This window comes from Mauremys reevesii, linkage group 13 (assembly GCF_016161935.1).
Source record: "Mauremys reevesii isolate NIE-2019 linkage group 13, ASM1616193v1, whole genome shotgun sequence".
NCBI classification, from domain to species: Eukaryota; Metazoa; Chordata; order Testudines; family Geoemydidae; genus Mauremys; species Mauremys reevesii.
The window spans coordinates 7,807,493-7,829,250 of NC_052635.1; the positions used below are offsets into that span (position 1 = coordinate 7,807,493).

Here is a 21,758-nt window from a genome sequence, read left to right on the forward strand (position 1 = left end):
AGGTGATGTTTATTGGGGTTAGTTTCAAGCAAACATGTGTTCCATAACCCTGAAAAATGCTGCTTTAAGAGAAATGATGTTAAATGAATCCAATTTCCCCATAAGGATTAATATAAATGGAGGAGTTGTTTCAAACAAATAATTTAATACTGTATACAACAATGTTGATTGTAAAGCTTGGTTGTGGGGTGAAGTCAGAGGGTGGATGAACTAACACTCAGCTGAGCCCTCAAGGGTTAACACATTGCTGTTGATGTAGCCTCACACTTTACAAGGCAGCTCAAATGGAGGGAGGGGAGACAGCATGGCAGAGAGAGACAGAGACACATACCCTGTGTGAGAGAGAGAGAGATGCCCATTGCCCCTTTAAGTATGCTGACCCCACTCTAAGTAGATTGCTTTTTTAAGTAGATCAGCAAGTTGACTCATAGACTCATAGACTTTAAGGTCAGAAGGGACCATTATGATCATCTAGTCTGACCTCCTGCACAATGCAGGCCACAGAACCCTACCCATCCACTTCTATAACAAACCCCTAACCTATGTCTGAGTTACTGAAGTCCTCAAATTGTGGTTTGAAGACCTCAAGCTGCAGAGAATCCTCCAGCAAGTGACCCATGCCCCATGCTGCAGAGGAAAACAAAAAACTTCCAGGGCCTCTGCCAATCTGCCCTGGAGGAAAATTCCTTCCAGACCCCAAATATAGCAATCAGTTAAACCCTGAGCATGTGGGCAAGACTCAACAGCCAGCACCCAGGAAAGAATTCTCTGTAGTAACTCAGATCCCATCCCATCTAACATCCCATCACAGACCAAGTTGAGACAGCAGCTGCTTCCAGCAAGCTCCCCCCGTCCTTACCACTTTTGTGTCACCCCCTGCTCCGTGGAGATAGGGTACAGGAGGGGATGCAGGGGTGGGGGGGCACCCTGACATCAGCACCCCTCTTCCCACACCCACTTACACAGCAAGCCGGAGGCTCCCGGGAGCAGCTCCAAGGCAGAGGGCAGGAGAAGCACATGGCAGTGTGGGGAGGGACAGGTGAACCGCCTGGTAAATTGATAGCCTGCTGGGCGGCTGCTGCACAGAGAACTTAGGGGACAGGGGGGCTGCTGGTCCTCCCTGGTTCCAAGCCCCCACCAGCCAGCTCCAACGGGCTGCTCTTTCTGCAAGCCATGGACAAAGCAGGTGACTTCCAAACAACGTTATAAGGGAGCATTGCACAACTTTAAACGAGCATGTTCTCTAATTGATCAGCAACGTAACAACAAAACAGCATTAATCGGGACAACTTTAAGTGAGGAGTTACTGTACCTGAAATGCACACCCACAGTCCCACTCCTTACAACTTAGGGTCATTTTGGGCCTGGGGTCTTCATCCCACCTCTCTTGTACCCCATGGGAGGGGTAAGGAGTGAGGTTGTGTTGCGGTCAAGGACAGTCATTTCTTTGGTCTTTTAGCGTTTTATATCTTCCCCGCAAGCCCCTTTACCCCTCCCAACTGGCTGCTTGACTTTGGCTTGAGATAGGGGTTGAGGCAACCTTAAAGTGTGCTCCGAGTTACACTTAGCTGCTCTTACCTGTTCCCATTGTACTAACAAATCCAGCTGACTAGGCAGAAGCAATATCACAGTGTCTTTGTCCCTTGTTTACACATATTAGTATAAGAGTATCAAAAAGTCAAACCCAAAATTCTATCCCAGGCTTACAAACAGACCTATGTACTAACAGCCAGTTTTAAAACTATTTAGTATGGGCTACAATGATTTTATATAGTGCTATTTATTAAATGAGTGTGACAGATTCCTTAATATAGTTTCAAAACAGCTTCAACATAGTTGCTTTATGAATCTAATTTAAAATAAATAAATAATAATAATTGGAGATATATCAGTCTCCTAGAACTGGAAGGGACCTTAAAAGGTCATTGAGTCCAGCCCCCTGCCTTCACTAGCATGACCAGTTTTTGCCCCAGATCCCTAAGTGGCCTCCTCAAGGATTGAACTCACAACCCTGGGTTTAACAGGCCAATGCTCAAGAGAAATCACAGAATCATGTGGCTGGAAGGGACCTTGAGAGGTCATCTGGTTCATCCCCCCCAGGCTGAGGCAGGACCAAGTATATCTAGACCATCTCTGATAGGTGTTTGTCCAACCTGTTGTTAAAAAAACCCTCCAATAACGAGGATTCCACAACCTCTCTTAGTAAATTATTCCAGTACTTAATTGTCCTTAGAGTCAGAAAGTTTTTCCTAATATCTAACCTAAATCTCCTTTGCTGCAGATTACCCTTGACGGACATGAAAACAACTGTTCACCATCCTTATCAGGTCCCTCTTCAGCCTTCTTTTCTCAAGACTAAACATACCCAGTTCTTTTCAACCTTTCCTCCTAGGCCAGGTTTTCCAAACCTTCTATTATTTTTATTGCTCTGCTTTGGGCTCTCTCCAATTTGTCCACATCTTTCTTAAAGTGTGGGACCCAGACCTGGACACAGTACTCCCAGGCCTGCCAATGGGGGATGGGGGAGGGGCAGAAAAGGGTCCGTGGGTCTGTGGCTGCTATTGCTGGCAGTGCAGCAGGGTTAAGGCAGGCTTCCTGCCCACCCTCACTCCACGCCGCTCCTGCAAGCAGCCGTCATGTCCCTGAGACCCCTGGGGACGGGGTCTCCACGTGCTGCCTTGCCCCGAGTGCCAACTCTGCAGCTTCAGGGGTGGTGCCTGGAGCACCCTGCCTAGGAGCCACTGCCAGAGAGGTGTTCCAGTTGCTTTCAGGAGCCGCCCGAGATAAGTGCCACCTCCCTGACCCCGTCCTGCCCCAGCCTAGAGCCCAACACTGCATACAAACTTCCTCCCAGAGACCGACCCCACTCTCCCTCCCGCACCCAAACTCCCTCCCGCAGACTGTACCCTGCACCCCCTCCCATACCCCACACCCCTGTCCCAGCCTGGTGAAAGTGAGTGAGGGTGTGGGAGAGTGAGCAATGCGGGCGGGGGTGGATGGAGTGAGCAGGGGGCAAGGCAGGGGGTGGGGCAAGCATTTTTGGGTTTAAACGATTAGACAGTTGGCAACACTACCAGGCGGGCATGCGGAAGCTCTGGCCATGCCAGAAGAGCGTGCTCAGCAACCAGCCAGCAGCTCACTGGGCACCAGCCAGCACAGGCGCAGAACTGCCCAAATGTCAGGCGGACTGTGTCCGCACAGGCACAGCTTATGCGTGTGTGAGGCCCATTGACTGTTCTACCTTAGGGCCCATAATTGCTGTCAGGAGACCTGAGTACTTCAGCTAAATCCTCAGCAGTGCTGAGCAGAGTGGGACACTTATCTCCATTGTCTTACATACGATGTTTCGATTAACACACTCTTTTGCAACTGCATGCCATTGTTCACTCATATTCAATTTGTGATTCAGTATAACCCCCAGATCTTTTTTGAAGTACTACTGCCTTGCCAGTTATGGGTGCTGGAACAATTTTTATAGTGGATCTGTACCTGATGGAAACCATGGAAACCATGAATTTGGTGTTTGTTATTACTACTTCAGTACAGGGTATGCAGCAGCACCCCCAGCACCCCTAATTCCAGCACCACCGTACCCAGTTATTCCCAGTTTTGTATTTGTGTGTGATATTAGCTTTGTTAGAGGACATAAATCCATCCTCCATTTGTTATCTAGGATTGTGAAGCTGCAGCTCAAGCACACAAAATGGAAGGAATCTGAAGACAAACCATGAAGTCTTTCTCAGTATTTATGCACTACTTACAGTTTGACACTCCCATTGATTTCAATAGGGCAGAAGCCAGCCCTTCCTTAGCAAAACTACTATTGAGGTCAGAGGAAATTTTGATTGGCAAGAGAATTCTGCATTGAGTAAAGGACTTTGCTCTTAGGATAGACAATCACTCTCCTATTTATGCTCCCCATCTGTGTCACTGGAGAAAAAGGGACAGATCTCCAACTGACGTCAGTGCAACTGGTGGATTTACACAAGATAGTGATCTGGTACTTATACTCAAATAGAGCTAAATCAATTTATACCAGCTGGGGATCTGACCCACTGTCTCCGACAGAGCTAGGGTGGATTTACACCAACTGGGATCTGGCACATATGCTCCAGTGGAGCAGACCTATATGTTTCTCAGTAACTGAGAACGTTGTTCCTCCAGTGTTCAGCTCATCCATGCACACACATTTAAATTTCTTGGAAACAAACCCAAATGATAATGTTTGCCTTGCAGGACAATATTTATTCTGCTCTCTTTCTTGTAGAAAATCAGATGCCAAACACAGTGTCTGTATCTTCTCTCTTGTTGCACCTCTCAATCCTATTTTTTTTCCTAGCAAGTTGTGTGTTCTCTTGAACTAATCCCATTAAGTGACTTTCTGATTCATTACCCAAGGGGGATAACAGATGAAAGATGCATGTGATAAGCTTCTGCTTTGAAAGAATGGCAGGTCAGATGGGAAATTTGGTGATCCAGGCAATCAGTCAGCTGGTATAAATGACCCCAATGTACCTATGCTGATGGGGGCCACCTGACTATCTGGGTCTCAGTATGGCAGTGCTGGCTATGACACCATAGTTGAAGATACACTGCATTTCCTTTTGGCAGTGGAAAGAATGGAGAACACCTACTTTTCTTGTTGTCATTAAAGAAATTGACCATTCTGGTTGTTTGTGGTGGCCAGGTGCTTTCCAGACATTCAAAAAGGGGTAGTAACTCCTCCAAGCAGCTGCCAGTCAAAGGGCCTTGTGGTTGCGAAGACACATCTAAAACACATGAACAAATTGTAAGTGGAGCAGCAACATCTGTCTGAGTCTGCTGAGCATGTGATATGAGAGATCTGAGAGAGGGGAAATTTCCCCAAGTGTAATCAATGCAGCAATGGTGCCTGAATCTGCAGAGAGCCTGAAACTATAACTTGGAAAGAAGAGAAGTGCCCCGTTCATCTCAATGGGGTGTTACTCTGAAACAAACTGCCAATCCCAACCCATCTGAAAACCCTCAGTGCGTAGGGATGGAGCTTTGCTGCTAATACCCTATCCTCACTATGCTACAGGAGGGGCGGGAATGTTGGCAGTAGCTCCTAGATGTAGACAGTGATTGGACTGAATCCCCCCTCTCACGAGAAAAACCCCAGCCCAGCGAAAGACAGGGATTGGATGAGTCAGGGAGCAGAGGGTCTCAGCCTGACCAAGGATAAGCAGTGGTGGTGCCCCCATGAAGTCACCTCTAGAGTTCTGATTTAACAACGTAATGGCCTGCTATTGACCCAGAGGTAACTAGTGAGTCCCTCAAGTCAGAAGGGCTTATGCAGTTCTATTGAAGGGCAGTGCTTGGTCCTCACTGTTAGCCATGGTTTCTGCTGTATGCAGCCATAACCATGGCACCAAGTGCTGAGCTGGCCTCTCGCTGACTCCTCAATAATAGCTGTACACTTTGCCCACAGGGCAGAAATCTCACCCGACGTGGTTTGTGTCTGGGGAAGATTCCCAGAGACAGTGGGCGCTAGATACCCAACACCCATTGTCTTTCAGCACGACCTGACTACGTACCTCCCTTAAGCTCTTCTGAAAACCCCAGCCTCTATGTTAACTCTGGGCTCCACAGCCTAAACCAGTGAACCTTGCTAGCCAGACCAGTGCTGGCAGATCCTCAGCTGATAGAACTCATCAGGGCTCCACTGAAGTCAGGGGGTCAGATCCCCAACTGGTGTGAATCAGATTAATATAACCATAAAATAAGACACAATTTTCTGGCAACTAGTGTGTCTAAGCCTTGGAGGACTGTAGCGGGGAGGTAGATTAGATTTTAAAAAAAATCAGAATTGGTAAATTCCATGGCCTGTGCATTCAGGGGTCGGACTGACTGGCTGTGGTGGTCTCTTCTGGCCTTAAGATTTATTATAGTGTGGCTGAAGGGCAACCAGTCAGCCTGTGGTGAGAAGCATCTAAGTTTGTAAGGGCATTGAAAGAGTTAAGATCAGCTTAGAATGCATCATGCTTTTATTTCATTTGACCAAATCCGACTCGTTATGTTTTGATTTATAATCACTTAAAATCTATCTTTTTAGTTAATACATTTGTTTGTTTATTCTACCTGAAGCAGTGCATTTGGTCTGAAGTGTGTCAGAGGCTCCTCTTAGGATAACAAGCCTGGTACATATCAATTTCTTTTTTAAATTAACCAATTCATATAAGCTTGCAGCATCCAGCAAGCGTAACTGGGCACTGCAAGACGGAGGTTCCTAGGGTTGTGTCTGGGACTGAAGATATTGGCTATTGTCATTCGGTCACACAATCCAAGCAGCAGCTTGCATGCCGGAGGCTGTGCGTGAACAGTCCAGGAGTGGGGGTTCTTACAGCAGAGCAGGGTAAGGCTGGCTCCCAGAGTCAAGGATTGGAGTGACCTAGCAGATCATTGCTCCAGATAACATCAGAGGGGAACATCACAGTGCTGTACAGACACATAGCTAGAGGTGAACCCTGACTCTACATTCTAACTAGATAAGACAGATGAAGGGTGGGAGGGGAAACACAACCCAGAGAGTGCTAATGATCTAGACATGGTCACACAATGGGCCAGTGGCAGAGTCAGGAGTGGTACCCAAGTCCTTATCTACTAGAACATGTTGCCTTCAAGTGTGTATGGGCTATGAAACTGCTCATTGTTAAGACTATAGTTTCACCTTCACATTTCTAAGGTGCCTCCCATTCAACAGTGAATATTCTGTGAAGCAGTCAATGCAAGTATGTGATAGAGAGAGATACAAACACACTGTCCTTTCTCTCATGGATAGCTTTTGTGATGGGGCAAGGCCAGATGGCTACAGTAAAGTAGTAAGGAACAGGTATGTTAGCCCCAGGCTAACCAAATCCCTAGTACCATGGTAACCAAATGGCAGTTGCTCCAGGTTAATCAAGACACCTGGGGCCAATTAAGATCTTTCTAGAAGGCAGTGGAGATAGCTACATTGATTGGGCCACCTGAAGCCAATCAAGGGCTGGCTGGAACTAGTTAAAAGCCTCCCAGTCAGTCAGTGAGTTTGGTGTGTGTGAGGAGCTGGGAGCAAGAGGCTCAAGGAGCTGACAGTGTGCTGCTGGAGGATTGAGGAGTACAAGCATTATCAGACACCAGGAGGAAGGTCTTGTGGTGAGGATAAAGAAGGTGTTTGGAGGAGGCCATGGGGAAGTAGCCCAGGGAGTTGTAGCTGTCATGCAGCTGTTACAGGAGGCACTATAGACAGCTGCAATCCACAGGCCCTGGGCTGGAACCCGGAGTAGAGGGCGGGCCCGGGTTCCCCCCAGACCTCCCAACTCCTGATCAGACACAGGAGGAGTTGACCCAGACTGTGGGGAAGATCACTGAGGTGAGCAAATCAGCCAATAAGTGCAGGACCCACCAACGTAGAGGAGGAACTTTGTCACACTTTGTTCTTCCTTCCTTCATTTTTATTCTCCCTCAATCTAAAATAAAAGTAAACTCAGCTGAAAATTACAGTTATGATACACCTCTCATTTACCCTGGTTTTAGAGCAGTGTGATTACATTGACTTCAGGAGAGCTATCCTGATTCACATAGTGACAGGTACTGTTTATACAGCAGTACAGGAGTGTGCCAGACCAGTTACAAGCGAGACTAGCTACCAGGAAGGCTAGACCACCCACAAAGGAGGGGAGGCTTGTGAAAGGCCATGGCTGATAACTGACTTGAGTATGGGTGCAAACTATGGCACTGGTTCTCCAGGTTGACTCCAGGGGCCGATCCCTGCTCCTACAAGGAGACCTCACCTGCTAGGGCTGGCTGGAAAATGAATTCTATGTCATGACAAATGTTGAGGTGTCTAAATTTGTTTTTTCTCCACATCAATATGAAAATAAGGTGATTCAAACTTTTTTGGAAAAAATTACAAAATGGAGAATGTGTTTTCCCCCAGGCCCAAATAGCTAAAAGCACAGTGATGAGGGGCACTCATCTGGAATGTAGGAAACCCAGGTTCAAGTCCTTGCACTGCATGAGTTGGAACAGGGACTCACCCAAGTTAGTGTCCCAACCATTAGGGCTCAAAATGCTTTACAAAGGAGCCAGCATCATTATCCCAATTTTACAGTTGGAGGAAAGTGAGGCATGGGTGGGGAGTGGCTTGGCTAAAGCCATTCAGCAGGCTGGTGGCAGTGATGGGAATTGAACCCAACTTGCCTGAGTTTCAGTACGGTGCTCCATCCACACTGCCTTTGAAAATCCCAGCCAAAGTCCTTTCAATACATCACACATAGGTATGTAACCAGTGATGGGAGGCTCTGGGGGATGTTTCTCTGATTAGATCCCAGGGGATGTGGACGAGAGTTTTCTGAGCCTCTTCTTCCCGCCTGGTGGAAACTGATCCAAACCCATCAGCATCGGTGCAGTTGTCCCTACTTGCAGCAGTTCAGAAACTGTCCGGCTTTGTCTTGCTAAGAGAATAAAGGGGAAATCTTTGTCTATGAACTGGAAGATGGGAACAGCCCTCAGCTGCTGCTCTCTGCTGCTCAGGTAACAGGGACGGAACTTTCCACTGCTCTAGCTCTGTTGGGAACTTTCTTAGGGCTTAGTTTTGTGTTCTCTGTGCCCTCAAAAATCACTAATGTAAAGGTGGGGAGACACTGGGTCATACCAGAGAGACTAGATAGATGAGTATACATGCAGATAGAGACACTAGATCAAGGGTTGGCAACCTATGGCACGCATGCCGAAGGCAGCACATGAGCTGATTTTCAGTGACACTCACACTGCCCGTGTCCTGGCCACCGATCCAGGGGGTTCTGCATTTTAATTTAATTTTAATTGAAGCTTCTTAAACATTTTGAAACCTTATTTAATTTACATACAACAATAGTTTAGTTATATATTATAGATTTATAGAAAGAGACCTTCTAAAAAGGGTAAAATGTATTACTGGCACGAGAAACCTTAAATTTGAGTGAATAAATGAAGACTCGGCACACCACTTCTGAAAAGTTGCTGACCCCTGCACTAGATAAATGAGTATATAGAGAAATGGAGAAATCAGCTAGATGGGTATATATGCAGAGAGATGGAGATATTAGATAGATGAGTATATATGTAGAGAGAGTGATGGAGAAATGAGTACATATGCACATAGAGAGACATAGTGGGTGAGTACATATGCAATAGAGCCAAAGAGAGATGAGTGTGTATATATATATATACTGGAAGATAAATGTGTATGGGGATATATAGATTAAAAAGCCAAAACCTTTTGAAAATTCTTGTTTAGATTTTACTTAATATTATTCAGGCAAGACTCTCATCAACTTCAAAGATAATTTTTCCTTAAAAGAATGGAATAAAAAAAATAATCTGGATTTGGCTCTGTTGCTTATAGGTTACATTCACAAACGAGTGAGTGAATTTTTACTCTTTTCTTCACTTTAATATGTTCTTGGGAATATCAGAGTTACAGATGCATGTTATTTAGTAGATTGTCAGAGCTCTAAAGATCTACACACTGTAAGAATTTTAATTTTATTTCAAGTAAAATTTAGTAATTCATTTTTCTGTTGAACTTTTTTTCTTCCTTCCTTTCTTGTTACATGGTGACTATGATAAACCCCTTAGCATATAATATGATATAACATATAAAACCACATATATATAACCCCAATTCACATCATACGATACAGAGAGGGACTCACTGTCTAGTAGAAAATCAGCCCAAAACCTGATTCCTGCAACATAAATGTATTGTCTGTGCTGTCACTAGAATAGGAACGGCATCATGATGTATTATCTTCCTTTAGCTGTACTATTTCTTCACTTATGTTACATTCATGCAAATAAAGACTCAACTTCTGTACAAACTTGGTCTTTAAGGCCAGGGTTTTCAAAGGCAGCTGAGAAGAGATAGATAGATAGACTGATTCTCTTTTCAAGTCAATGAGAGCTGGGCACTTAATTCACATAAGTGTTTTGAAAACCCCAGGTTAAATATGTTTGATTTGCTAAGAGTTTTCCTGGTCTCAGTTGCACCAGTATAAAAATGATTAGGGGTATAGAACGGCTTCCGTGTGAGGAGAGATTAATAAGACTGGGACTTTTCAGCTTGGAAAAGAGATGACTAAGGAGGGATATAATTGATGTCTATAAAATCATGACTGATATTGAGAGAGTAAATAAGGAAGTGTTATTTTCTCCTTCTCATAACACAAGAACTAAGGGTCACTACATGAAAATAATAGTCAGCAGGTTTAAAACAAACAAAAGGAAGTATTTCTTCAGACAACACACAGTCAACCAGTGGAACTCTTTGCCAGAGGATGTTATGAAGGCCAAGACTATAACAAGGTTCAAAAAAGAACTAGATAAATTCATGGAGGATAGCTCCATCAAAGGCTATTAGCAAGGATGGGCAGGGATGGTGTCTCTAGCCTCTGTTTGCCAGAAGCTAGGAATGGGCAACAGGGAATGGATCACTTGATGATTACCTGCTCTGTTGATTCCCTTTGGGCACCTGGCATTGGCTACTGCCAGAAAACAGGATACTGGGCTAGATGGACCTTTGGTCTGACCCAGTATGGCTATTTTTATGTTCTTAGGTAAATCTGAAGGGATTCCATTGATTTCAATGGATTTAAGGTAAAGGAAGGATGCCCAATTCCCATTGGAAACCGATAGGATTTTGTTTATATATTTCACTTAAGTTCTTTTGCAAATCTCATATTTACTTCTTGTTTCTGTTGGTGCAATGAAGATGAGAATATAGCCCTTTATTTTGTATCAGTTCTGAGGGAGATATTCAAAAGCATCATTCACTTTCAGTGGCACTTCTGCTCCCAAATCGCTTAATCGCTTTTAAACACCTCCCCTCCTAGTTTTGTATTATGAATCACATGTCACATCTAAATATTATTATATTTTAACCTATTCCACTTTTTGTGAGATGAAATGAATGTGACACTGGTACACTAGTACAATTGGAAATTAATGGCTAGTAACACTAAATACTAATAGACAAATATGATTTGAAATTAACATCAAATGTTGACCATTATTATTATATTTTGCTTCACCTTTTTGTAATTTGAGTTTTCCTCTACTAAGATTCAAAATTTGCATACAAATACTGATTCTGCAAAGATAGCATGGTGAATTTTATGCACATGAGTTGTTCTGTGGAAAATAATGGAGCTACTCACGTGTTTAAAGTTAAGTGCTTGCTTCAGTCTTCGCAAAACTGGGACATAAAAATGACCAACTTTGTTTTGGCCATGAATTTAATGCAACACTAGTAGCACTCAAAGCTAAAAATCCAATGTCTCTATCTGTCCTTCTCTCATTCCTTCTTCCACTTGTGGTGATGATTTTCTATTGACCTTTCTGGACCCCATATTGAATATGATAGTAGCAGGCTATAAAGTGAACATCAAAAAGTGAACTGTCTTCTTCTTCTTGATATAATAGCAATTTTTTAAAATACTAGTCGCTGAAAGCATAATGGGTGTGGCAATTAGACTAAGTAATCCACTATTGTGTAGTCTCTCTCATACAACCAATGAAATTATTGAACACAAATTAGCTGTAAAGTAAGGGTGGTAATCGGTTGAGTTACCTATGATATCACAATGGTCTCGGACTCTTGGCATGGAATGTATTCCTGCCTTACTGTAGCCGTACACTGCAGAGGTGTAATTTGTAAAGTCAGAATGGCTGAGAACTTAAAAAATAGGATGGCAGGGAACCACAAGTCTCAGTGATGTTTGAACCTGATGATATTCTGGACAAAAAGAGCCCTCCACCATGCTTGGGGCTGTTTTCACCACTTTACACTGACTCAATAGGCACTCTAGGCTTCAGAATGACACATAGATGGGTAACATATCTGGAATCTTATTAGTTAACATCAAATATGACCCATCCTGTTATTGAGTATTCCATTCTATAAAGCTCTTTATGAAGGTAGGTTTATTATAACTGCATGACAGATGGGGAAACTGAGGAATTGAACAGTGAGGTGAATTGATCAATGGCTCAGTGGCAGGACTAGGAATAGACCCTAGGAAGCTTGATTCCTAATCCAATAACATACCTCTTACTACCTTACATATAAAGTGTATCCATTCCTTTCCCCTCTGTGATGAAAGTTAGCATTATTCTTGATCTGCCACATTGTAATTGAGATCTGAATTTTTTTCTTCATTGCCTTTAAGTAGGCAGATTCCTACTGATATCCTGATGCATCCTAACGTAGCTGATTCTTTTTCTGACCCACTGCTGCAAATTGAACACAGGTCTTCACTGGACTTTCCTATAACAACATCCAGGCCTTTGTTCTGACTGGTAGCAGGTAATTGAAGATGCAGGGATGTGTGCAAATAGTTCCAGGGTGCACAAATCCTTTCGACTGGTAAACAAGGGATCTCCTCTGCCATTGTGTACTCTACAATTTCCTGCAGGGACTTTGTGCCCTCTTAAAGACAATGGGAAAGATTTTCAAATGTGCCAAAGCACATATGAGAGGAGGGATGATCCAGTAGTTATGGGGCTAGTTGGGGACTTGAGAAACCGCAGGATCCATTCCTGCTCTGCCACCAACTGTCTGTGCCTAAATCACTTAGGTCCTTTTGTAAATTCCACTAGAATCCTATCTGCATCTGTAGGCATCTCAAGTATCTGGTCATCTGTACATTCTCCATCTGTTAATTGGGCATAATAGCACGACTTAAACTCACCTGGGTGTTGTGAGGGTAACTACATGCAAGTGCTCACATACTACAGTGAGAAGATAGCCACACAAGAATCTTTGATAGAAGTTGAACTGATTTTCAATAGGACTTGACCTCCTAAATCCCTTAGGTGCTTTTTAAAATCTCCCCCTATACAGCTTTGAGTTAAGGATGGTTGAGTTGTTAGGGTAATATTGAGTGAGATCTTCTATTGGGGCAAATTAGTGTAGCACTTGCAGTCACCGTTTGAGAATCTGGGCCATAGTTCCCACAATGGTGAGAGGTTCCAAAATTAGAGGATGGGTCTAATAATGAGGAATATCAAAGTAAAGTGCTGAAGTGAAAGATCTCAAGAAAACAGGCATCTGTGACTTCAACTACTTATTTCTGTCTATTTCTGACTCTGCAGACCCTCAAGGGCCACATGGAGCAGGAGAACGACACCAGTGTTCAGGAGTTCATCCTGCTGGGATTCCCAACCAGCTTGGAGCTACAGATACTGCTCTTTGTGATATTCCTGGTGGCCTATGTGCTGACCCTCCTGGAGAATATGGTCATCATTGCCTTGATCCAGACAAACCATCACCTCCGCAAGCCCATGTATTTCTTCCTCAGTCACCTTTCCTTCCTGGAAGCCTGGTACATATCAGTTACCATCCCCAAACTGCTGGTGAATTTCCTGGTGGAGAAGAAGAGCATCTCCTTTGTGGGATGCATGACCCAACTCTACTTCTTCAGCTCCCTCTTATGCACTGAGTGTGTCCTGCTGGCTTCCATGGCCTACGACCGCTATGTGGCCATCTGCAACCCGCTGCGTTACCCGGCCATCATGACCCACCAGTTCTGCCTGCAGCTGGCAGCTGTCTCCTGGGTAAGTGGCTTCTCCATCTCCCTGGTCAAGGTGTCGTTCATCTCACAATTGACGTTTTGCAGCCCGGGGATCATCAACCATTTCTTCTGCGACATCTCCCCGGTGCTGAACCTGGCCTGCACCGACATGTCACTGGCGGAGACGGTGGACTTTGCGCTAGCCTTGATCATCCTGATGGTCCCGCTCTCTGTGACCATTGTCTCCTACCTGTGCATCATTGCCACCATCCTGCACCTCCCCACTGTCCAGGGGAGGAAGAAAGCCTTCTCCACCTGCACCTCCCACCTCACTGTGGTCATCATCTTCTTCTCAACCTCCCTCTTCATGTACGCCCGGCCCAAGAAGATTCACCCGTTTAACTTGAACAAGCTGGTGTCAGTCGTGTACACTATTGTCACCCCCATGCTGAACCCCTTCATCTACTGCCTGAGGAACCAAGAAGTGAAGGGAGCACTAAGGAAAGCTTTCTGTGGCGTGATTGCTGTCCTCCAGGCCTCTGTAAATGTCCAAAGGGACAGAGAGTTTCATGCTGGTGGACCATGAGCAGCATGCTCTTTATGGGATGTAAAGCCAGGACGTATAGAGATCCTTTTTGTTGACACAAGTTGAGAGCTGGAAAGACTGAGAGAACCACATGTCAGTCTCTCTCCAGGAACCTCAATAAATCTCCTTTCTGTTTTGTATATCCAAACTCTGTCTGTCCTCTATCCACAGGGAATGCTAGTGAGACCAGGGAAAAGAAATGGCTGAGGGGGGAATTTCAATAAGGATTGGACAATCCCTGGAATTCAAGAGGTATTCAGATCTGGTGTTCCAATCCGTTCTCCCAAGAGAATGGGTAGGAGACTCCTCTCCTGATACACGGCAGGAGAGAGCACTGGAATGACCCACAAGGACAATGATTCTTCATGAGCCCTAGGGAAGCAAACTAAGGAAGCGAAAAGATCATTTCCATTTTCTGTGGACCAAGTTTTGGGGACATTCGTTATTTTGTACTCATGCAAATTCCACTGTAGCTGTCTTGAATAACAGCTGAATAAAAATTGAGTTAGGAGTTGTGTACCTTTCAGGTCTGCATGGATTTCATTCCAGAAGGCAATTTTAAAAAGCCAGCCATTGATATTTTACCATTGAAAATTTCAGTTTTAAGAATACCACATTATCTGATAGGAGAATGGCTATCATGAATAATTTTGACCAGGTCTAATGGCTGCACAGTTAGGGTTCTTAGATGTTGTAAAGATGGAGTACATGGAAAAAATGTCATGGAAGTAGCATAGGTAGATAGACCACTGACAGAGTTAGACTTTATTGTTAAAGAAAGTGGTTCTTTGATCCTGTGCTCCACCTAGGACTCTTGCTAATCAACACTATTCCTACTAGTTGAAGCTCAGTTTAGATCTCTATTAGAGTTTCCAGAAGACTTTTTTTCTCCAACAAATCTCAACACACACACACTACTACACAGATACTACACAGCCCCTTTGGCTGGTGACTCTTACCCACATGCTCAGGTCTAACTGGTTGCCGTATTTGGAGATGGGAAAGAATTTACCCTGGGTTAGATTGACAGAGACCATGGGGAATTTTCACCTTCCTCTGTAGCATTGGGCATGGGTCTGGTTTGAACTAGTGTAAATGGTGAATTATCTGTAACTTGAAGTATTTAAATCAAGATTTGACGACTGATGTAGCTCAGCCAGTTGCTCTCGGCCTGCTACAAGAGTGGATGGGTGAGGGTCTGTGGCTCATAATGTATATAAGGTCAGACTAAGCGATCATGATGATCCCTTCTGCCCACAGAGTCTATGAGACTATTTTTATGCTCCCCATATGTAAATTCCCCTGTGATTAGATGTGTGGATGAGTTTATTTTAATCGTTTTCTCTAACTATTTTTGTGTCACTCTGGTCCCTTAAAAAAAAGGTTTGTGAACCAGACCAAGTGATTACAGAGGAGGTACTCATGATTAGATTATCTCTTTCTTAGAAACTGTTTCCCTCCTATGAAAACTCTGGGGAACCCCAAGCTCAGAGGGTTGGTATAAAAAGCTTTGCATCTTTATGGTCATTTTCTTGAATCCAGCACAGGGTGATAGCATTAATTGTGCTACTAAGCTCTAAGATGTTGAGTTGTTTGGTCTCTGCTGGAAAAAAATAGGATCGTACATTTGAGTATAGAAATGTGATGAAATTCAGACTTCTGGGGAAACATTTTTTTTTTAGTCTTAATTCTCTATGTCCTTGAGTGTCTATTATTTTGGGGAAAATTCTAAGGCCTGTGTTAAAAAGGCAGTCAGACTAGCTGATCACAATGACTTTGGGATCTAAGAATCTATGACTGTGTGTATTTTATACAGGACTGGATAAACACATAGGCACCGTAGCCGTATGACAAGGGTCCAAACTCCTGGAGTCATGTGATTACCTCAAAATATCAGCTTTATGTTTGTTTGCTTGTTTGTTTTGTTTTTCTTTTTATATCCTAGACCCTTGTGCTGGAAATGCTTAGAAAAATAACCTCATTGTAACCAGTGCTGCAGCCTCTGCAGGGAAACTGGAACAATAGGTCTGAGAATGGGGAATATGCCCTTGGTATACCAGAGACAGTGCTATCTTTCTGCATCTACAGAGAACCTGAGGGAATAGTTCTGAGATGGAAAACTGCCCTGTATCTCTCAATGGGATGTTATCTCCAAGACCCACTGGTTTGAAGGCCCTATTGTTAGAGGGCTTTCCCTTCACCCCCTCCCCTGGTTCTTGTCATGCAGACAGAAAGCAGAAGTCCGAAGTGCAGGCAATGGGATATTTGTTTAGTTTCAAGCAAGCATATCCATCTCTCTGATGCCGCAGAGCCTTTGCCCGTGTCCCTGTTCCCTAGTCTCACTTCCTCCTTCTTAGCAGGCCCAAATACACCTAGAGTGCACCCCTGCAGTCCCATCCCTTAAAACTTAAAGTCAAGTTCCATTTTGGAGGATTGTGAATTTGTGGTCTTGGTACCACCTCTTTTGTATCCCATGGGAGGGGCAAAGAGTGAGGTTGTGTACTGGCCAAGACCAGGCTTTTCTTTGGCTTTTAGTGTTTCTTATGACTCCCCACAACTCCCTTGGCTCTCCTAACTGGTTGCTTGACCGTGGCTTGAGAAAGGAGCGAGGCAACCTTACAGTGTATGCTTCTATATATTACACTCCCACCATACCCTGTAACACTATAAACTCTGTCTCTTCTTATTATAGTAAGAAACCCGTCTGGCTGGGCAGAAGCAACATACAGTGTCTGTTTTTTGTTCACACATATTAGTAAGGATATAAGAGCATCAAAAATCAAACCCAAAATTCTATCTCAGGCTAACAAACAAGCCTATATACTAACACCCAACAACACCATCCTGTGTGTGGCAAGAGAGGAACCATGTTGGTTCAGCCAGACAGCAATGGATGATATGTTTTGCCACCAGAAAAAAAAACAGCCTGCAGGGGAGAAAATGGGCATGAGGCACCTGGACTACAGTTCCCAGGATGAACCATGGCAGCATAGGTGGACACGGGTGAATGTTTAGCTGTTCTGAAATGAAAAGTTTCGGTCTGATTTGACAAACCAAAATAGTTTGATCTGATTTTCCCAAGAGAAAAATCAGAAGGAAAAAAGTGAGCAAAATCTAAATTTTCTGAGAGAAAATTTTGATTTTGCAGAAATCGCATTTCCTGTTGAATAAATATTTGCACTGAAAAGTCCTAACCAGTTCTACTCACAACCAAAGATGGTTTCTCACTAACTTAAATGGCAGAGGCTAGGACTAGGATTTTCAAAGTTACCCAAGAGGGCTAGGTGCCCATTTCAATGGGAAATGGGCACTTAAATCCCATTGGCTCCTTTGAAAATTGTTGCTGGCGCTGTGCCTGGTATAACAGGGACAAGCCCTCTCCATTCTGAGACCCTATTGATCCAGTTCCTCTGCAGATGTCCAGCCCCTGTTCCACATGCAGCTGGTTGCTCTTTTCAAACCACGTCTCCCTGGGGCTACCAACAGAGAAACTCCTGAGTTCCCAATCTCCTTCCTCATCCCCAGAGTCCCAGCTCCACATCCCTTTTCCACTGCAATAGAGTAGCCCTACAAGGAGGTAGGAAGCAGGACATGGATGAGGATGTTAAGTGAAGCCAATGCACATTCTATTAATGTGTTAATAGAGAGACTAATAGAGGTCATAGTGCAATGGCCCCTGGAGATTAACCCCTGGTAGCATGTGAATCCCACCCATCAGCCAACCCTGCCAAGCAGCAGTAAAGGTAGGAATTCACTTACTGAAACAGACAATTCATCTCTATACTTAGATTTATTTTTCAGATGGTACATTCTGAAGTCAATAAATTAGAATTGCAGATTAATAACCTGGGATTTCCATGGTAAATCTGCATAGTAAATTTGATCTGGCAAGACATAATGAACCAAAATCTCTCCTGAAGTCAAGGTGATGTTATTCTCAAAGAGTGCTGCAGCATTGGGCTCAAAGTGTGTTTTTCATTTCACAACCAAATCAAAAAGGGAAATGTTATTAGTTACTAAGTTTATTGCATTGTAAAATGTAGAGCAAATGGGCCTGATTATCCATCAAATTACACACACTTTAGGACAGTGTAAATGCATTTACTTCAGGGGAGTGACTCTTAATTTACATCAAGGTGAATGAGAGGAAAATCAGATCCACTGATTTGCATGTGGCTACTAGTGATTTACAGCTGGATCAGTGAATGCTACTGGTTTACACAAATATGGGTGAGATTTGAATCGAAACAACTTGCTTTATTGAGCTCTGTTTCAGACAATTCTGAAGCACTTAGAGGAGAGGAAAGTGATCAGAAACAGTCAGCATCGATTCACCAAGGGCAAGTCATGCCTGACTAACCTAATTGCCTTCTATGATGAGATAACTGGGTCTGCGGATGAGGGGAAAGCAGTGGATGTGTTATTCCTTGACTTTAGCAAAGCTTTTGATGCAGTCTCCCACAGTATACTTGCCAGCAAGTTAAAGAAGTATGGGCTGGATGAATGGACTAAGGTGGATAGAAAGTCAGTAACGGGCAAATTAGTTGAAACAATAGTTAAGAATAAAATTGTCAGACACATAGAAAAACAAACTTTTGAGCAATAGTAAATGTGGTTTCTGTAAAGGGAAATCGTGCCTTACTAATCTATTAGAGTTCTTTGAAGGGGTTAAACAAACATGTGGACAAGGGGGATCCAGTGTATGTAGTATATGTATATTTCCAGAAAGCCTTTGATGAGGTCCCTCATCAAAGGCTCTTACATAAATTAAGTTGTCATGGGATAAAAGGGAAGGTCCTTTCATGGACTGAGAACTGGTTAAAAGACGGGGAACAAAGGATAGGAATTAATGGTAAATTCTCAGAATGGAGAGGGGTAACTAGTGGTGTTCCCCAAGAGTCAGTTCTCGGACCAATCCTATTCAACTTACTCATAAATGATCTGGAGAAAGGGGTAAACAGAGAGGTGGCAAAGTTTGCAAATGATACTAAACTCCTCAAAATAGTTAAGACCAAAGCAGACTGTGAAGAACTTCAAAAAGATCTCATAAAACTAAGTGATTGGGCAACAAAATGGCAAATGAAATTTAATGGGGATAAATGTAAAGTAATGCACATTGGAAAAAAAAACCAACTATACATATAATATGATGGGGGCTAATTTAGCTACAAGGAGTCAGGAAAAAGATCTTGGAGTCATTGTGGATAGTTCTCTGAAGATGTCCACGCAGTGTGCAGAGGCGGTCAAAAAAGGAAACAGGATATTAGGAATCATTAAAAAGTGGATAGAGAATAAGACTGAGAATATATTATTGCCCTTATATAAATCAATGGTATGCCCACATTTTGAATACTGCGTACAGCTGTGGTCTCCTCATCTCAAAAAAGATATACTGGCACTAGAAAAGGTTCAGAAAAAGGCAACTAAAATGATTAGGGGTTTGGAGAGGGTCCCTGTCATAGGTTTATTCCCCACTTTGAACTTTAGCGTTCACAAGATGGGGACCTGCATGGACTCCTCTAAACTAAAATCCTAGTTTAGATCTGGTTTTCGCTGCAACCAGTTACGTTTAAAGTGGATAACACACTACCTGTCCCCGAAACTTCCCCTGGGGAACCCAGATTCAAACCCCTTGAATCTCACCAGAGAGAGAAAAACAGCCAGTTCCCCTCCCCCCGCTTCCCTCTCTCCAGCCTGCTCCGGAGAGAGAGATACCTTGATTCAAACTCCTTGAATCAAACAAAGAGGGATTCACTTTCCCCCCTCCCCTTCCCTTAGTCCTTGGGAAAATACCTTGATTCAAACTCCTTGAATCAAACAAAGAGGGATTCACTTTTCCCCCTCCCCTTCCCTTAAAATCCAAACAAGGGAAGAAATCAATCAAGTTATAAAAAGAAAAGATTTTATTAAAGAAAGAAAAAAGTACACTATCTCTGTATTAGTGTACTGTATTAGGATGCAAAAATACAGGGTTTAACTTATAAAAACTGGAGAGACTTCCCCTCCCTCCTCCTCAGAATAATCAGAGTAGGGCCATAAAAGGCCATCAGCCAGCAGAAGCCAAGAGAGTCTCTCTGCCTTCAGAGAGGGATGGAAGCTAAATACGGAGAGCAACCAGCAGGAGGAACAGCAAACAGAAATAAAGAATTTCCTTCAGCAAACACACAATTGCAAATGTAGAAATCAAATTATAAGACTAATTTGCCTTTCTAATACTCACTATACTGGATAGTAGGAAATACTCCAGGAGAACTTGGAGACATGTCTGGCCTCTCTTAGATCCAAAGAGAGCACGAACAATCCAACAAAGAACACAGACAAAGGCTTCCCTCCACAGAGATTTGAAATTATCCTGTCCCTTGATTGGTCCTCTGATCAGGTGTTCCTCAGGTTACTGAGCTTGTTAACCCTTTCCAGGTAAAAGAGACCTTAACCCTGATCTGTTTATTTATGACAGTCCCATATGAGGAAAGATTAAAGAGGCTAGGACTCTTCAGCTTGGAAAAAAGGAGACTAAGGGGGGATATGATAGAGGTATATAAAATCATGAATGATGTGGAGAAAGTGGATAAGGAAAAGTTATTTACTTATTCTCATAATACAAGAACTAGGGGTCACCAAATGAAATTAATAGGCAGCAGGTTTAAAACAAATAAAAGGAAGTTCTTCTTCACACAGCTCACAGTCAACTTGTGGAACTCCTTGCCTGAGGAGGTTGTGAAGGCTAGGACTATAACAGCGTTTAAAAGAGAACTGGATAAATTCATGGTTGTTAACTCCATAAATGGCTATTAGCCAGGATGGGTAAGGAATGGTGTCCCTAGCCTCTGTTTGTCAGAGGATGGAGATGGATGCAGGGCCGCCCAGAGTATTCAAGGAGCCTGGGGAAAAGCAATTTGGGGGCCCCTTCCATAAAAAAAAAATTGCAATACTATACAATATTATATTCTCATGGGGGCCCGCTGCTGGGCCCGGTGCAAATTGCCTCACTTGCTCCCCCCCACCACCACAGGCGGCCCTGGGAAAAATAAACCTTCTGCATCTCGGCACAAACCCAGTTTTGAGAGTACTTCTTTACAAGGTATCACTGGTTCTCAGCATTAGCTAGTGTTAAAAGGCACTAAAGCTCATTAAAAGGGTTGGACAAATATTTCCAGAAGAAGTTTTTTGATAGGATCGAAAACTAGGGGTTTTTAAAAAGCAGGAAAAAAAATCATGGACAATGTCTGCTTTTGTTCAAAATTTGTTGTGGTTTTTTTAATTGAAAAGCTGAAATTAGTCTGCCAAAACCTGAAGATGGTTTGGGGTTTCAGAAGTGTGTGGCCAAATATTTGCTGCTTGCTGTGTTTGATTGTTTAAAGAAAAACTAAAAAAAAATCTGCTTAAAAAAATCCAAAATTTCTGAACCACCTCAGCTTGTGACCAAACGCCTGAGTCCATCCAGTCAGAGATTTTTCCAGGTTTCTGATACTCTGCTGACTTCCTTGACTCATATCTGTCTCCATAACTTAGGGTTCATTTACGATAGAACATAAGAACAGCCATCTGGGTCAAACCAAAGGTCCATCCAGCCCAGTATCCTGTCTACCAACAATGGCCAATGCCAAGTGCCCCAGAGGGAG

At 43.5% G+C, this 21,758-nt stretch overlaps 2 protein-coding genes across 6 annotated transcripts in view; one reads left to right on the plus strand and one right to left on the minus strand.

The window, feature by feature from the left end:
• Window positions 1-7,466, minus strand: part of LOC120379893 (olfactory receptor 11A1-like) — a 23,217-nt gene extending 15,751 nt beyond the window's left edge. The window contains exons 1-2 of the mRNA XM_039497408.1: window positions 7,403-7,466; window positions 4,635-4,769 (exon numbers count right to left, since the gene is read on the minus strand). Of these exons, the coding sequence (XP_039353342.1) occupies window positions 4,635-4,665 (31 nt within the window). The 5' untranslated portion in view covers window positions 4,666-4,769; window positions 7,403-7,466. The remainder of the gene's footprint in view (window positions 1-4,634; window positions 4,770-7,402) is intronic.
• Window positions 7,106-14,640, plus strand: LOC120380674 (olfactory receptor 6B1-like). Of its 5 annotated transcripts, XM_039498631.1 has the most exons (3): window positions 11,836-11,869; window positions 12,207-12,343; window positions 13,132-14,640. In XM_039498631.1, exon 3 carries the CDS (start codon window positions 13,147-13,149, stop codon window positions 14,134-14,136), a length of 990 nt encoding a protein of 329 aa, XP_039354565.1. In that variant the 5' UTR covers window positions 11,836-11,869; window positions 12,207-12,343; window positions 13,132-13,146; the 3' UTR covers window positions 14,137-14,640. The 5 variants fall into 5 exon arrangements, with proteins under 5 accessions (XP_039354566.1, XP_039354563.1, XP_039354567.1 ...); XM_039498632.1 differs by lacking the exons at window positions 11,836-11,869; window positions 12,207-12,343 and adding an exon at window positions 7,106-7,152; XM_039498629.1 differs by lacking the exon at window positions 12,207-12,343 and having other exon boundaries at window positions 11,673-11,869.
• Window positions 14,641-21,758: the final 7,118 nt, after the last annotated feature.

What these genes read in the sequence shown, in the direction of transcription:
- LOC120380674 (XM_039498629.1), top strand. Translation starts at nt 11,753, where the DNA reads ATGTTTGAACCTGATGATATTCTGGACAAAAAGAGCCCTCCACCATGC. An exon ending in TCAGAATGACACATAGATGG is followed by an intron (nt 11,870 to 13,131) that starts GTAACATATCTG and finishes CTGACTCTGCAG; the next exon opens with ACCCTCAAGGGCCACATGGA.